General features: G+C 40.8%; 1 protein-coding gene across 3 annotated transcripts in view; it reads right to left on the bottom strand.

Annotated features, from left to right (window-relative positions):
• Window positions 1–16,128, bottom strand: part of keap1a (kelch-like ECH-associated protein 1a) — a 22,730-nt gene extending 6,602 nt beyond the window's left edge. The window contains exons 1-8 of one of the 3 annotated variants that reach the window (XM_008291867.1): window positions 15,201–16,128; window positions 8,541–9,425; window positions 6,417–6,616; window positions 6,089–6,245; window positions 4,143–4,235; window positions 2,797–2,943; window positions 2,514–2,620; window positions 538–667 (exon numbers count right to left, since the gene is read on the bottom strand). In XM_008291867.1, the coding sequence (XP_008290089.1) occupies window positions 538–667; window positions 2,514–2,620; window positions 2,797–2,943; window positions 4,143–4,235; window positions 6,089–6,245; window positions 6,417–6,616; window positions 8,541–8,753 (1,047 nt within the window). In that variant the 5' untranslated portion in view covers window positions 8,754–9,425; window positions 15,201–16,128. Of the gene's footprint in view, window positions 1–537; window positions 668–2,513; window positions 2,621–2,796; window positions 2,944–4,142; window positions 4,236–6,088; window positions 6,246–6,416; window positions 6,617–8,540; window positions 9,426–9,556; window positions 9,587–15,200 lie in introns of those variants that run through there. The other 2 variants (XM_008291866.1, XM_008291868.1) reach the window with 2 other exon arrangements.
• Between the last annotated feature and the right edge of the window lie 364 nt (window positions 16,129–16,492).

The raw sequence follows: 16,492 nt of genomic DNA, 5'->3' as shown, positions 1-16,492 counted from the left end.
GAGCTTTCAGCTATCAGGCTCCTGTCCTGTGGAATCGGCTTCCAGTTTGGGTTCAGACACCCTCTCTACTTTCAAGATTAGATAAAGCTTAAAGTTATTGCCAACTCAGGTGACCCTGAACCATCCCCTGTTTCTGCTGCTCGGCTGCTGGGTGGACGTCCTGTGACTGAGCACCTCCTCCTGCATTTATGACACCGTCGCATGTCATTAATTTTCCCTCCCATAGTTTCTGTTTTGCCCTCTCTCCTCTACTCATAGCTGCACATTTCTGATTCCTGTCCTCACCAACATGCCCTCGTCTTCGCTGCGTTTCTCTTTCCCCTCTTTCACCTCAACAGGTGGAGGCCTGAGTCTGGTTCTGTCACTGATGTCTACCTCTTAACAGGAAGTTTCTCCAAGTTAACTGTTGGGTTTTTCTTAACCTTACTATGTGACTTATGTTGTGAATTACTCCCATGTAGACAAAACTCAACTGAACTGAGGCTTCAAGTTGTTCAGAGATTAACATTCCCTCCACCAGTGCCTGATGTGACTCACAGTGTAGAGCAGTCCAAACAGTGCACAGGCTCCCAGACCGCTGCACGGAGTCCCCATGTCTGCCAGCTTTATCCAGACATTCCTCCTGGGATCAAAGGCCTCCATGGAGGCCAGAGAATGCTGCCGGTATCTGAACAGAAGAAACAGTGAGTTTGTAGTTAATCAGATCAATGTCCAGCGTGAATGATGAGTTTGTACCGAGCGTATGGAACATCATTTTAACCGTCTGAGCATGAAAGGTGTGTTATCTTTAAAAATTTACCAAAATTGCACAATTTATCGAAGCCAGAAATAAATAAAAAAAAAACCCAGAAAGAAACAAAGTCACCGCAGACACAGAACCAGACGATACGAGGAGGATTTGGGACGAACATTTTTCAGATTTAGTTGATTTTATATAAAATGACCCGACATACAAAGCTGCTGCAGCGCGTCTTTGACCCAGAACAAATAAACTGAAGGCAGGATGAAACTGTTCCAGTCAAAAAATTACCAAAATTACACAATTTATCACAGCAAGAAATGAAAAACAAACCCCCAGAAAGAATCACATTTTACATTTCCAATGGTCCTTGAACTTCTTATCTGTGAGAAGCAGTTCTGTTCAGAAACTCAACCAAATCTCAGCTTAAAATCATCACATTTTATCAAAAGTGATTTTATTCTATACGTCTCTTTAAACAAAAATAAAATGTTTGCACCAGGTTTGGTTAAAAAAAAAAAAAAAAAAATTCTGTGCACCTCAGCTCAACTGATGACTGACGTGAGCAACACTCGTGATAAAAACGTCGTCACAACTGAAATGCAGGCTGTGTTTACATGAAGCAGAGAGGAGACGATACCAGAGATCAAGTGGAAATAAAACATCCTTAAATATCAGACGGTTTCAGCAATTTGTTGAAAGATGCATTCAGCGTGGTGGAATATCTAGAGCTGATGTGTGACAAACTACTCAATTGTATAAGTTGTAAAAACTCAAGCAGTAGGAATATTTATAGTATGTAGAGACACGTTTGTCCAGAATTTGTAACTGGTAATGTTGATTTAATTATTATTATTTATTTATTTTTTGCAATTTTTGTAAAAATAAATATTAAAACTTATAAACTTTGGATGTTTTATTCCAGCATAACTGAGACGTCTTTGAGTTCTCTCTGCTTCTTGCTGTTTTCACAGAGGTGCAGGACTTTACACTGTAAACAAGCCTTCTGTGACACAAAAGTGACAAAAACGACAATAAGAAAAAGGCCCACAAACTGCTCGGGGTTCAGATAGTTATATAAAAATGTAAAAAAGAAAACTTTGCTTGCTTTTAGTTCAGACATGTTCTTTATAAAGTGTACGAGATCTGGTCATACAGAAGTACAACATGTTGAATGTATTCATGTCAGACGGTCGTTGAAATTTCACAAAGGAGTTCATGTGAAAATCAAAAGCCAATCAAAAACAAACTGATAACCTTGGACTGTATCTGTGGCTCCATAACAGCATTATCCCATAAAACTGGTCCGTGACACAGAACATCATGACCGTTACGTAAGTCAAGGCGAGCTCAACACACATGTTCAAAAAAAAAAACCACGCAAGTTGGAAACCACCACCAACAGGTGTGCAGCCAAAGAAGATCATTTGTGGTTGAAACTTTGCAGATTTAAAGAGGAAGTGTGAACAAAAAGGCAGCGTGGGATACTTTTTTTTTTTTGCTTTTGAGAATAATACAGTTTGCGTTGCTAAATAAAGGCGTTTAAGAACAGAGAGCAGGACTCTTGTGTAAGAAAAACAGAATGTGTATCTTGTTAATATCCACTAGGTGGCAGACTGAGTCACTTTCTGGATTCATGTGATGCATCCAACATGATAAAACTCAGTCTGAGCTCAGTACAAGGACAAAGCGTTGTTAGTTTGTCACCACCAATATCAGTAACAGCTCCCTAAACGTTAGCAGCTAGTAATGCACGTTGTTGAGAGATAACTACCCGCCGGCCACGTAGATGAGTTGGGTTCCACGGTTAGGCGCCGGAGGAAGCTTCCTGAGCGTCATATCCTGGAAGATTTTAGAGAGGAAGTCCTTACAGGAATTGGCCTGAAGTTAAAAGAAAGGTGAGAAGTGTAAAAAAGTGGGCAACCAAGTGGTTACTTACTGGAGAATTATAACTGGTGAATGTACGGCTTCATTCTTCTAGAATCAAATACCAGAAGAGGACATCTTTTGTAAGCATTTCCATAAGAAGAAAAAAACATGCTGCGAGGCTGGTTTACCTTGCTGAGGATGGGACAGGACAGCAGCTGGGTCTTCAGGAACTTGGGAGGCAGAGCGTAGATGTGAACAGCGTTGAGGAGGGCATGTAGATACTGAGCTCTGCCCTCCGTGTCCCAGCGGACCCAGTCTGTGCAGGCCTTATACACCTGACAAGAAATTCAACATATCAGCATCCATCCATTATCTATACACCGCTTACTCTTCATTAGGGTCATGGGGGGCTGGAGTCTATCCCAGCTGACTCAGGGTGAAGGCAGGGGACACCCTGGACAGGTCACCAGTCTATCACAGGGCTACACTTAGAGACAGACAACCAAGCACACTCACATTCACACCTACAGACAATTTACAATCACCAATTAACCTCAACATGTTTTTGGACTGTGTGAGAGGAAGCCAGAGAACCCGGAGAGAACCCACGCTGCACGGGGAGAACATGCAAACTCCACTGGTGCCCCCACTGGGACGCGAACTGGCGACCTTCTTGCTGCGAGGCAACAGTGCTACCAACTGCACCACCCTGCAGCCCCTAATCTAATGTATGATATTAATTGTTAGAGACAATTTGGTGTCGAGTGCAAATGATATTCTCATAACTTGCTGATGTGTTGAGGTTATGTTCAGCTTTTCTTAGAAATTAAAGTCTAATAATATTCCCTGTGATTATTTTTGGATTTATTGTAATTAATCAGACGCCGATGAGCCGTGACAGAAGGAAACTGTTGGACCGAGTCTCCGTTTTTTCAACAAACATAAAGGAAAATGTGTCGAGCTTTGGTGCAGTTACATTAGAAACGTTTAGTTTCCTTGTTTAAAGTGAGACTAAATCAGACGAACGGAGAGCTGCAGCATTATCGGCTGTGATTTGGACTCAGTCAAAACTTGGAGCCCTTTTAGGAGGAACGATACACTGAGGTTTGCCAATATTATAAAAACTTATGCATGCAATAAAAGTTCTGTTATTTCTCCCTGCAGAGACAAGTGACTCAGAGATTTTTCCCCAAATAAAAAAAAGATCTTATTAATGCCTCTCCCCTGAGCTCGTCTGAGTTTCTCCATCGACACCGGCCTGGTGTAAAACACAACAATCTGCTACAATAACAAGAACAATGAAACTCAGATTTTACAGACCACATTCACTGTTTAAAACTCCAATACTTTTAACTACTTCTCCATTTTTCTGTGACTGCATTGGTTCGACTGCTGGTCAACATCTGACAACACAGGGCAACACTCTTATGCTTTAACCCAAATGTATTTGCCCAAAATAACATATATAATAACATATCGCTGGCTGCTACGTGGCTGTCAATCGCGTTTAATTCGTCATTTTACTGCCACGCACCTCCGACTCGCAGAGCACCTTGAGGCTGTCCTGACTGATGAGCTCCAGCAGCTGACAGTGACTGAGGCTGAAGAACTCGTCTTCTTTGGTCACCTGGAACAGAGAGAGACGCCGCAGCTGACATTTCACGTCGTATTTAGACAAACATCTTGTTGAAGTATTGCTTCCATTAATCAGAGTGACACAGATTCAGAGAACACACTTAAGAATATAGTTTCCATTATGTCAAAAAAAAAAAAAAAAGGTGACAGAATGAGTGCTGATCTGGTGCCAAGTTTATCCTGAAGACAGATGAGTGGTCTTTGGGTTTGAGGTATGTGTTAAACACTGCGGCTGCACTTTTACAGCAGTCATCAGGACATGTGAATGCAGCAAATATTCAGTATGAAAGATGCAAAGCAGAGTGTTAACCAGCGAGATGAATTAGCGATGCATTAAAACCACATAAAGACGTTCTGTAGCTGCTTTCATGACTTACTGCCTGCAATCAGTGTCCACATGATGTACTGTCAGAATGAAAAAGTGCTAAAAGCTGCTGACAGGAGCTTTGATTCGGGCGTCAATGTCTGACCTCAGCGCCGAGCTGCGAGCGCTGAGGCTGACGTTGACGGAGAGCAGACTGGCAACAAGTGAGTGCAAAGTACCAGATCAGGAGAAGTCAGTTAAGGATCTGAAAGGCAGAGCTGGATGTGAGCACGACAGTTACTTTGCTGCAAAGAGCAGCCGGAGGAGACAGGAAAAAAATAGTGAGCAGGTATATAAAAAAGAAAAAAAAAGGGAAATAATATGAAACCACAGATGACGAAAATGATGATTAGAAGACTGGCAGACGACCTGTAGTAACCTTTAGAATAAAGGAATCTGCTGCTGCATGTAATTTTTGTGACCCAAATGAGCTTTCTCTGAAGCTTCGCCCATCAGTGCAGGAAAAACTTGCTAACAATGCCGACCGCAGGTGTGAATTTGCATGATTTACAGCATTAGCGATAAGGAGCCGATTTATGTAAGACCTGACAATTGACAACTTTTAATCAGCTCTGCTTCTTTGCACAACAAAGCAGCTTTCGTCACAGCTAACGTCAGCCTTAATGCCACTGACGGCTGGAAAAACATGGGTGTAGCATTGCAGGCCAGCAACCAAACACTTCTTTCAGATATGTTTGGAGTCGCTGGTACAACAATGAGCGATTTTTCCAGTGGAACAGTTCTTGAGCTCACTCCGGGCAATGCAGTGAAAATGTGTCTTCACAAATATTTAGTACGTCCAAATAGATTGTACTCCAAAAAACACCCAAATGTCCAAATACATCCGGTTTATTTTGCAGCATGGAAACAATCATGTTTGTCTGACTCACAGCTCTCAGTGCATCAGATACATCACAGTGTCTCGCAAAAGAAGGAGAGAAAACAGAAAGAGAAAAGACCACAGAAGCAAAATGTAATAAATGGTATTTCAAAATTAAATCAATACCAAAAATGCTTTATCAAGTTAAGGAAAAAGACTAAGTAGAATAAAAGAAAGTAGAGGGTAAAACTGTGAAAACAAGGGTCAGATAGTGTGAATATTAGTAGAAGTAATGACAATAAGAGTAAATAGATCAAATAAAAGGTAACAGAATAAAACAAACTAATATGATCGATGGCATCACATGAAAGCAAGTCTATAAAAAAGGGCTGATTTAAAGGAAGATTCTGCATCTTTATCTCTTCAGTGTTCCAAAGCTGATGGCAGAAGCAGAGTCATCCTTAGATTTAAGCCTCGACCCACGACTGCTCGTTTCACACAGTCCAAGCAGAAGGCGCAACGTTGTGATGCAACAGCCTGTCCCAATCACATGCACGCTGCGTGAAACGCTGCATTGCAAGAGCAGCTGCTTTGGCAAAACAAAGCAACCTAACTTGACCAGAGTTGCACGTCACTGTGTGTGTGTGCTCATGCAGCTCACCTCGCTGAAGTGTGTGTTGATGTACTCTCGGCTGTGCTGGTGCAGCTCCGTGCAGCCGATCTCCTCGGCGAAGCGAGCGATGCCGATGACGTTGGCCGGCTCCAGATGTTTCATGAGGAAATCGCAACACGCTTTGGCCACGTCCTCCATCTGGTACCTTGCAGGAGAGATCAGAGAAATGAAAAAATGACTGCTTGTGTACTCTCCACTGAAACGCAGATGAGTTATACGTCTAAGTGGGAAATCTTGAATCTCTGAATGCTACTTTGCAGCTGTTTTCAATGACTCTGGATTTTCTCTCAGCACGCTGTTGTCTGAGCGAGCTTACCTCATGGCAGCCAGGAGGACATGCAGCACACACTTCTCTCCCACCGTGATGTGGGCCGTGTAGGCGAAGTCGATGAGCTTCCCCACCACCTGGGGGCAGACGTCGCGCAGGGTGACCTCGGAGGCGCGGCACTCTTTGAAGCTGCTGGTGAACATGGCTCTGAAGTAGGGGCTGCAGGAGGCCAGGACCACCCTGTGCACCTGGAAGACAAGTGAGCTTGATGAGAATGAAAAACAGGCCGAGTAAACAATGAACACACAGGCTGGATTAGATCATGTAAAAAGAAAAGGTTTGTATTTTCCTTTAACCCCTCATTACTTGTTAAAAAAGTTTTTATTTTAAAAAACTAATTTATTTTAGATTTAATTATCTCTACCTACTTCATTTTATTATTCTTTGCTTCAGCACAAACTGAATCATTGCTCTATTCTTTGCTTTCCTAAAGCAGTGAAATGAAAACTGTAAATTAAAACACAAAGGTACTGTTGAATTGTACCTGAACATCTAAATTAATATGAGCTAGAATCAAATTGTAAATCAAGGGTCATTAAGCTACCTGGGAGCTATCAGTATCGTTTGTCTTGCTGCTCTGCATGTCACATTTCCAGTTTTCCAAATGCTTTTACGGTAATGAGATGGGTGCGTCCTCTAATGTAGTGATTAAAGATGGCTTACTAGCTCAACACAAAACACAAGCTTTACTATTATTATTATTATTATTATTATTATTTTAGCAAACAATCTCTGAAACCAACCTTAACAAAAAAAGTTAATCTGCCGAGGCACATAATATAACAACCATCCATAAACGGTGCTGCAGCAGGATCACCTGGAAGCTGATAAGAGACGCCTCCAAATAACCATCACAGATTTTACCTTCTTATAAAATGTCACAGAGCAATTACAAAATATCCATCACCAATGTCTAAAGCCTGGAGATATATTTTTAAATATGTCATTTTGTTCAGACAGTCTCGTAATCCCTTTTTATGAATCGATTTCTCCTTCATAAAAAGCAGCACGTGCACTTTATATTTACGACACAGCTTCATGTGCAGGATCTCATTATCGTTCACTACATCACTCTATTACATCACTGCCACGATTACTTTTTACTTTCTTATTATAGTTTTGTTTTAAACTGCTGCAGTTAGTTTACACTCCTTACACACTTTATATTTAATCCTCTTAGCTTATTCTCATGTTACTGTTATCTCGCGATATCTGGCACGACAGAAATAAATAAAGTTCTATCTGATCTTATCTTATCTTGATAGCAAAAAGCAGAACGTCACTGAAGGAAGTACAACCTGGAAACGTTTGGCTTTTTGCGGAAAAATTGAGTAAAAGTGAATCATTCATCAAAAGTAATGAAAATAGTTAAATAAATAGCCTCTTTAGTCCGTCTTCATCAACAACTGGGTTCATTCATTTAGCTGCGTTTGTTGTAACTGTCGCTAAAAATAAATGTTATAAACACAAATTTAAACACGCACAAAACCTGGAATATGTAACGAAATATCGAAACAAGCCCCAAACGATCACCAGAGACACAGCTGTTGTTAATTCTTGTTTGTACTGTAGCGTGATATCATCCTGTTCAACTGTTCAGCTTTAGTTTATGTGTGTATTTAGCTTTATTATTGTTATAGTAGTTTGTTTTGTCCAAAAACTGTCCTCGGGTTACGTTAACCCTGCATACGTAGAAGGTCTTTCGGGGTTCATTGGACCCCAAGAAAGAATATGTGCAAAATATTTGTTGGTATTCATTATAGACTTTTATACTATCCATCCATCCATCCATCCATCCATCCATCATCTATACACCACTTAATCCTCACTAGGGTCACAGGGAGGCTGGAGTCTATCCCAGCTGACTCAGGGCAAAGGCAGGTTCACCTGGACAGGTCCTTTTATACGATGTTTAACACATTTTCTGACAAGTATTTTTGGTTCCAAATGCAGGACAAATGTTCCTCTTTTTATATTTAAAATAAATCTTCAAAAATAAAAAAACAATACCTGTCACCTAAACCAAATGGCCTGGGGTCCAAAAGACCCCCAAAGTCCTGTCTTGGGTTAAGGGTACTTAAATATGAATTTATTCTGATTATTCTGAATCACCTTGAAGTCCACTGTCCGGTCCTTGTAGGTGACGTGCAGCACAAGGTCGCACAGCATCTCATGCCGCCTGAACTCGTCCATGACCTTCAGGGATCTGGAAGCGTGAGTCTCCACAGTGTAGTCCAGACATCCGGACCCGTGCATCGAGGGAACCACGATAGCCGAGAAATCCGAATCGCGCGTTGGACGTTTCTTCTTCATTGAACAATGCATTGTGGAGAAAGTGTCGTAGTAACTCCAGATTTGGTTTTTCAGTAATTAGGGATCGGTCCCTGCTCAGTCGTATAGTCTCGTACAGTTCAAGGTTTTCTTTTTTTAGTTCTTATCCCATTGGGGTCAGACTGTTAACAGAGGAAATTCCTTTGGTCTTTAACTCATAAATGTCAAGGCTCCAGCCAGCAGATGTCTTCAGTTTCTCCATTTTTGCCTAAAATCTAACAAGAAAATCTATTCAGTTAGTAGATACTTCCAAAAGAATGAGGCACACGAGGATTATCCATTGGTGATCAGGCAGAGCAGGCCAGTTGCTGCAAAGAATGAGTTCCTGCCTTGTGTTTCTCTGCTCGAACGTGGTGGCGAAACCAACTTGCAGACTGATGGTGAACCACTCGATGCTCCGTCATTCATACGTCCAGGCTCCGACATGACTGACGGCGTCTACGTCAGGATCAGACAGTTTCCACAGAGCCGGTCAAACCACGATTCTTTAAATGACCGTTCGTCCACAATTTACAAGTTTCAGGGTTTTGAAAGTAATCCATTGTGATGTTTCTTGCAGTCCTCTGCCATGTGGAGGTCCACAGCAGAAGAGGAAGTGGTCGGCGAATGCAATCAGTAGTGTCGCAGCAGAGATTTCTTTAAACCGGGTCTGGAGCGGAGCTTATCCTGTAAAGGAGAGAGAAAAAACACAGAGAAAGTCAAGCAAGCTGAGAGATGTTTAGTGATTTCAAAAGAAGCTAATCGAATCAAAATCCCTCGTGCATGTAGATGTGTATGTAAATGTGGGTGTCACACACTTCAGGTTTCACTTCCCTGCAGCTGAAACAGAAAAGACGGATTCCTCTGAGCAGCTTCAGGCTCCACTGAAGGAAACTGTCGTTGTATTTGTAATGTTTGCTCATGTGGGGGAGTGATTTTCCTCAGAAACCCTCCTCAAGCGGAAGGTCATCATATCCAGTCTGTAAACGGATCATTTATGATAAAGAGTCTTCCGCTTTTATTCCATTTACGTTCTGATGGACTGTTTATTTACTTCTGTTGGTATTGATCCTGAAATCAAATCAGTAGTTTATCTGTATGAACCCAATCCTGGCAAAATGGTTCTTATTTCTGAGGTTGATGGTTTAATTGCATTGATTAATGACATTTTTACACTAATATTGCTCCAAAAACGAGGCTGAAATATTTTTGAGTTATAATGTATTTTCTAATTGTTTCTTAATTAATCAAAAGATCATTTAGTCTATATGTAAAAGAAAAAAAATGGGAAAAAGACTTTATGCATGATGTCACCAAGAGAGTCAATAAAATATTTGCTAAAAAAAAAAAAAAAAAACAGAAAATATTTGACTTTTATTTTTCCAAAAATGTCAGAAACAGTCATTTCTACATGGTGGGGATTAACGATATTTTTCAAACATGCCGAACTCGGCTGAAAGTAAACATTTGTTTTAGAATAAATTTATATACCGACTGTTTTCTGAATTAATCAAGTGATCATTCCATCTGACCATAATGAAAAGTTAAATGAAAAATGGACTTCATGCATTACGTCACAAAGAAAAACAGCAACGCATCACATCTGAGAAGCTGAAACCAGAACATATTTGGCATTTTTTTCTGATTTTCACACAGTGTGGATTCAGGATTTTTTTCCCCCTCATGTGTCAAAAACTCGACTGCAAACAACTATTTATTTTCTTGTCTCAATTTAACTGCTGATTGTTTTTGTAATTCATCAAGTTATCAGTTCGTCTGATTGTAACGAAATGTTGAAAGAAATTGACTTTATTCATTATGGGGTTTTCGGTTCTTTCCCACTGTTGCAGACTGCTGAAGCTTATAGGGAATCCAAATGTTTTGGATTGTTGGGTGTTTCTGCCTCTTCCTTTGTGAAGCGCTATGAGATGACTTGTTGTTGTAAATATGCGCTATACAAATAAAATTGAATTGAATTGAATTATGTCACCAGGAAAAGTCACAACTTATCACACATGAGAATCTGCAACCAGAAAATATTTGGCTTTTTTAAAGACATTTCTGATGCAAGAAATGTTTTAAATATGCCAAAAACTCAGCTGCAATAACAAGTTTCTTCATTAATAATTCATCTGTCGGTTGTTTTATTAATTAATTGAGTGATTATTTAGTCTAAATGTTGAGAAACGGTGAAATTTTTTTACTTTTTACATTCAGTTAGCCGTCATATGCCACAAAAAAATGCATTTTATCACCTCACAATAGCTAAACATGAAAGTATTCAGTATTTTATCTAAAAAAAAAAAAGAGACCAGAATAGTCTGTAAGACGTTTACTCATACAACAAATCATCGCAGCGTTTCTCCCCTTGATAGATGTGATACTTGGTCCGGCTGACACTCTCTTTCCTCACTTCTCTTTTTAAAAGGCTCCTCAAACAGTAAACTGTGAGCAGTGAGCGAGTCACAGACGAGTCGCTGAGACTCTGCAGACTTCAGCCGGCCGATAAAGAAACACAGAACTCACATTCACACCATTTAAAGCAACACAGGGCATGAATGGATTCCTAACAGACACCAGGAGCTGTCGCTGGCCAACTCCTCTGCTGTATTTCTGAATCGCACTCACTTCCACGTCCCTACTTACCCCAACGTCAAGCTGCTGGGACCAAATTCTGAGCATCGGACGCGTCATTTTCTGCATTCTGGTGAATTTTTATGCACCGATTTCTGCTGCAGATGTCTTCATGTAAAGGAAAACGCTAAATTCGGGCACTAGGCGGCAAAGTTAAAACACAGAGCATAAAGCAATAAGGCTGGCAGGCTCTCTGTGCAGCTTTCAAATATTTATTCTCCCATAAATCAACTGTTCTTATTTAACATTATTGCTGCTGAGTCATGTTGGCTGGATTTCTGCTTCTGTCCTCTTTTGTGCGTCTCCTGTTTGGAGAAGTGGACTCATTAAATGTGCAGGTGATTCACGTCTATGATAAATTAGTTTGTCATTAGTGTTATTTAACTTATGACGACCTGGACTTTTACGGCGTCATCAATGACTCAGAAACTGAACCTGAACAAGAAGAAGAATCTGATACACTTTGGTCACAGCTGATTAAAACTTTAACCAACAACGACACTGTAAAGCATCACATCGTGGTTCACAGCTTGCTTGGTTTTGGGGCTTGATATTGGACCTCCTCCTGTGTTTTCCCTTCGTGGCTCCTCCATGATTACGAAGTGTTTGCACCAGACGAGAGGACGAGCCGCTGTGCTGCTGCAGACTGAGATCACAACACAGTTTGTGCATGTGGTGGAGATGATTATGTTTGTCGCAACAGATTCAGCGGATGCGTGAGCTCATCGTTCCCAGTTTTAGAGTCGAAAAAAAAAGCCCCAATTCTAAGGTATAAAACACCGGTCGCTGTTGAATGCATTGTTGCATCTAAGGGTAAAGCGTTACTTTCAAAATAAAAGTCCTCTGGTTTCTTATGTACTTTATAAATGTATGTGTTTGGCTGCGTTACCCTGAAGTGTTTGTTTTGTTTTTGTTTCGCCTGATCCTGATCAAAAACCTGTATACCTGCTTCTTATTTACATTTTATTTGAGTTGAAAAAGCATTTGCAATCAATTCAAAGCTGCAACGCTGCAGAATTACCGACAAAAGCGGGGAAATAAGGGTGAAAACACGCTGGACTGTTGCAGCGAGCCTGTTGATACAAACCTGCACCAACTGCTTGACCAACAAACATGAAATCCCTGCATTCCTCAGCGTCACCCGCCGCTGCAGCTCCGAGCAGAACGAATCAGCTCCTGAGCCGCAGAGCGAGGAAAGGCTTCTGTTATCCTGCCTGTTAGCTACAGCGCATTTATCTGTGCAGGGAATCAATAAACACGTAAGCATGGGATCGATTCCTAGCAGGACAAACTGTGATCCTGAGTGACGAAACCGTGCATCGGTAATGATTTACAGAAGGAATAAAAGCAGTGTTTTCACCCGTGTTTTGTGAGTATTGCACTCAGTGAAGTGAAGAAAAAAAAAGAAAAGGCGGTTGGGAGTGAAGGAGTTGCACAATGAAATCCACTCAGCCTCACATCTGACCCTGCAGTCAGTCAGCTTGTTTGCCAGTCATATGACCAAAAGTGTCAGACAGAGAGGGAGGGAGGGCCGAGAGAGAGATTATGAAGAGGGAGGCACAAAGTGAGTAAGAGAGGGAGAGAAAAACAAAGTGGGAGAGTAAAATGAGTCCATTCAGACGAAAAGAGATACGAGGGAGTTCGAGGAAGGAGAATGGAAGCAAGAGACAATAATGCAGTAAATCTAGCTTTTCCATAAAGGCCCTTTGTGTTTGGATGTATCAGCTGCTCTCCTCATCAGGCTTTAAGGAGGTTAAACAGTGAATTACAGCAACAGCTCGGTTACTATAAAGCGTTGCTCAAGTCTGCAGTAACGCTGTGAGAACACAAACTGATATTTGGTCTCACCGCTCGGTTGACTTTTTAAAGCCCGTCTGACCAAAAAACTGGACCACAAGCGACGGCGGCGGCACAGCTTGGTCACATTTAGTTCCCAAACTGCTGCTTGAAATTAAGAAGAAGGCAGATTACTGACAAAAAAACAACCCCACGATTCAGTTAAAGAGTGATTTCTCTGTGGTATCGGTCACGTGAAAATTGTACTTTTGACATGAAAAACAAAGAGAGGATTATGGTAACTCATTGACTTTGGCACCAGAGCTGTTTGCTTTTCATAAATCAGAGGCCCGGCTCGGTGCAGAACTTACAACAACAGAAAAAAGAGAGAAGAAGAAGAGTTAACCATTTACAGACGGTTACTTACACAGGACAGCACATTAATCTGCTGACTCCGTCCTGTGCAGGAAGCGTCGAGCCGCACGTACGACTGCACTTTAGCAAAGAGTCTGAACCTTACTAAACATGTTGTCCGAAAGTGCTGAGCTGTAATGACAACACGTGTTTTGAAATGTTTTGCAACGGCAGTGGCATAAGATCTCCTGCGTTGTCATCTTTCACGCGTCTCTCAGGTCAAAGGTTGCAGGTGACTTAAAAAAAAAAAAAGTGCCACATCACACCTGGAGTCGTGTATTAGAAACGATGGCCGAGGCTCAGACAGGTCCACGGTGTCGCCCCGCTTACATCCAAGAACACTAGAGTTACATAAGAGGTCCTCCTGACCACACACTCAGCGTATCAGAACAACTAAACACACAGTGAGCTAATTAAATAGAAATTAAAACCTCCTTATCTGGGAAAAAAAAAAAAGAAGTGTGTGTGCACAGAAGCGTTTGGTTTCACAATAAACTGATGACGTGCTGATAAATGCAACAGAACAACAGAAAATGAAGGATTATTCTTGACTTTTTGGTGCTTGCTGTGTCATTTGGTAATTTACTCATTTTTTTTTACTAATGATATTTTTTATAACTGATTATTTGCTGTTTCATCAATCACGTGTCCGAAAGTTGTAAAAAAACTGTCCATAAAAATTCCCAAATTCCAAATGGACGTATTTAAAATGACATTATGGTTTAACTAAGAATCCAAAATTTAAAAAAATATTAAATATACTATCACGGAAAAATGATTAAAACAGTGAAACTCTGGAATCTTCTTTTAAAAATAAAGAACTGATGCAGACAGATTTTCTGCTGAACTAACAATCTTGACTTATATCCTTTTTTTTAATGCTGAATGTTTAATTCTAAACATATTTTTCAGCAGGAATTCTCTAAATTAAAAGCAGTTATTGATCTTTTTTTAGTGGATTGGTGTGAAATTAAGGTGCAACTAGTTGGAAAACTAACCTTTTTAAACCAAAATAGCAAAGCTTTGATGGTTGCAGATTGTTAAATGTGAGAAATGTATATATATATTTAAATTTTATATGATATTAAATTGATTTGGGACTAATAGTTGTCATAGTGTGTCCCTTTGGGCATTGGTTAAGTATTTTAAATTCATTTTCTGGTTTATTATTGATCAATAATCAAGAAAATTGCTCAAATGTATAATTCCAGACAACAAAGAGTCGCCTTCAGACGTTTATATTTTTTGCCACCAACACAGAAAAACTCCAAAATTAAGCAAAATACTCAGACAGGAGCAGTTGGACCTGAGGAATGTTTGGCTTTTTTGTTTAAAAATCGTATAATGTGAACAGTCTGTTAATTGATTTGAGCTTTTCAGAAGATTCTTCATTCATGAGGATGTTTCTGTGTGAAGAGGAGCAAAAAACAAATCACAAAAACCCACCACATTTGCTCCATTTGGCGCTCAGCCTCCTTTATATGACTTACAGACCTGCACAGTGCGCAAAAGTTTCAATTCCCTTTAAGGCGTCTGCGCGCCACTGAGGAAATCAACCAGTGGTCAACACCGAGCGTGGAGAGGTTTTGTACATGAATAAGTAAAGTCACGAGTTCTGCGTTCAGATCACAAACTCACCAGAAGCGTCTCGTATCGCTGTGATTTCTTCAGGCTGAAACGTTTTTCTAACAGCTGCGGATTCACTCACCTCCAACCTGAACGACAGCTGCGAAATCACACCAGAAACCGCAGCAGCAGCAGGGGGGAGAGTATAGTAGCCGTCCAGCCACGGGAGGGTGTTTCTCCGGTGGAAGCTTTCTCTGCGTCCTGCTCCTGGAGGGGGGACTGGAACCGGCGGATCCGTCGTCCTCCTCCTGCGTCAAAGGCACAACTGCGCGTCGCTGCGCTGCGTCTCCAGCGGCCGGAGTCCAAAGAGAGCAGCGGCGGCGGCGGCGGGCAGGAATTTCTGCACCAACATGACTCTGCAACTCTTTACACTGCAAACACCAATACGCATGTACGGAGACCTACATGGCAACAAGTCGGGAGCGGCATTCCTCAAACTGAAACTGGATTATATAACCGCGGATGAAACGTCGCTGCAGCGCGAACAACCGACAAAAGCTCCTTCATTTATCCAACAGCTGTGAGCAGGAGAAGAAAAAAAACTTCCAGAGAACATCTCCAAGACTTTCTGAGAAGTTTAATGGATGATTCATTGTGAGAACGAAAAAACAAAAGACAGACTCTGGAGGTGCCCTTTTCACTTCCGTATTCTGCTCTGATGAATCATCTTGGCTGGTGGCGTTTTTTTTGTTTTTTTCTCTTCGTCTCACAGCAAACACAATGCCAACAATAACACACATCGTTTAGAGGATTATGTGTGAGGCACTTCATCAACTTCTGAGCCTGTATGAAATGTCATGAATCACAGTCATGACCAGAAGTGGCAAAAATGTTGGTATTTTCCACTTAATTTAAAAAAAAAAAAAAAAAGTCTCTGAAGTTCACTATCATTGTTTTTCACCCCCAATTATACATGGTATTATTTTAAATGTTTGCAACAAATAAAAATAAAATGATGAAACTATCTGAACCCTTACTTTTTTTTTTTAAAACAATCACGAAAACCAAGAAGATATTATTACAACTGAATGTCAATAAGGCCAGATAGAAAGAGGAAAGACCAGAGACGCAACAAGTGAAAGATAAAAGATTAAAAAAAGAAAAGAAAAAAAAAATCAGTTTAAATAAATGAATAGACAAACACCAACCGAGCCGTATAAAATAACTAAAGTGCCATAGAACAGAGTCAGAGAGAGTCAAAGAGACAAAAGCAAGTCTATATAAAAGGGTTTTAGGAAGAAGACACTGATTCTGCAGCTTCATCTCCTCGGGCAGGTTGTTCCAAAGCTCAGGGGTCCTGATGG

This window comes from Stegastes partitus, unplaced genomic scaffold, assembly GCF_000690725.1.
Source record: "Stegastes partitus isolate 25-593 unplaced genomic scaffold, Stegastes_partitus-1.0.2 Scaffold766, whole genome shotgun sequence".
Lineage (NCBI taxonomy): Eukaryota > Metazoa > Chordata > Actinopteri > Pomacentridae > Stegastes > Stegastes partitus.
This window is presented reverse-complemented; position numbering and strand designations above follow the sequence as displayed.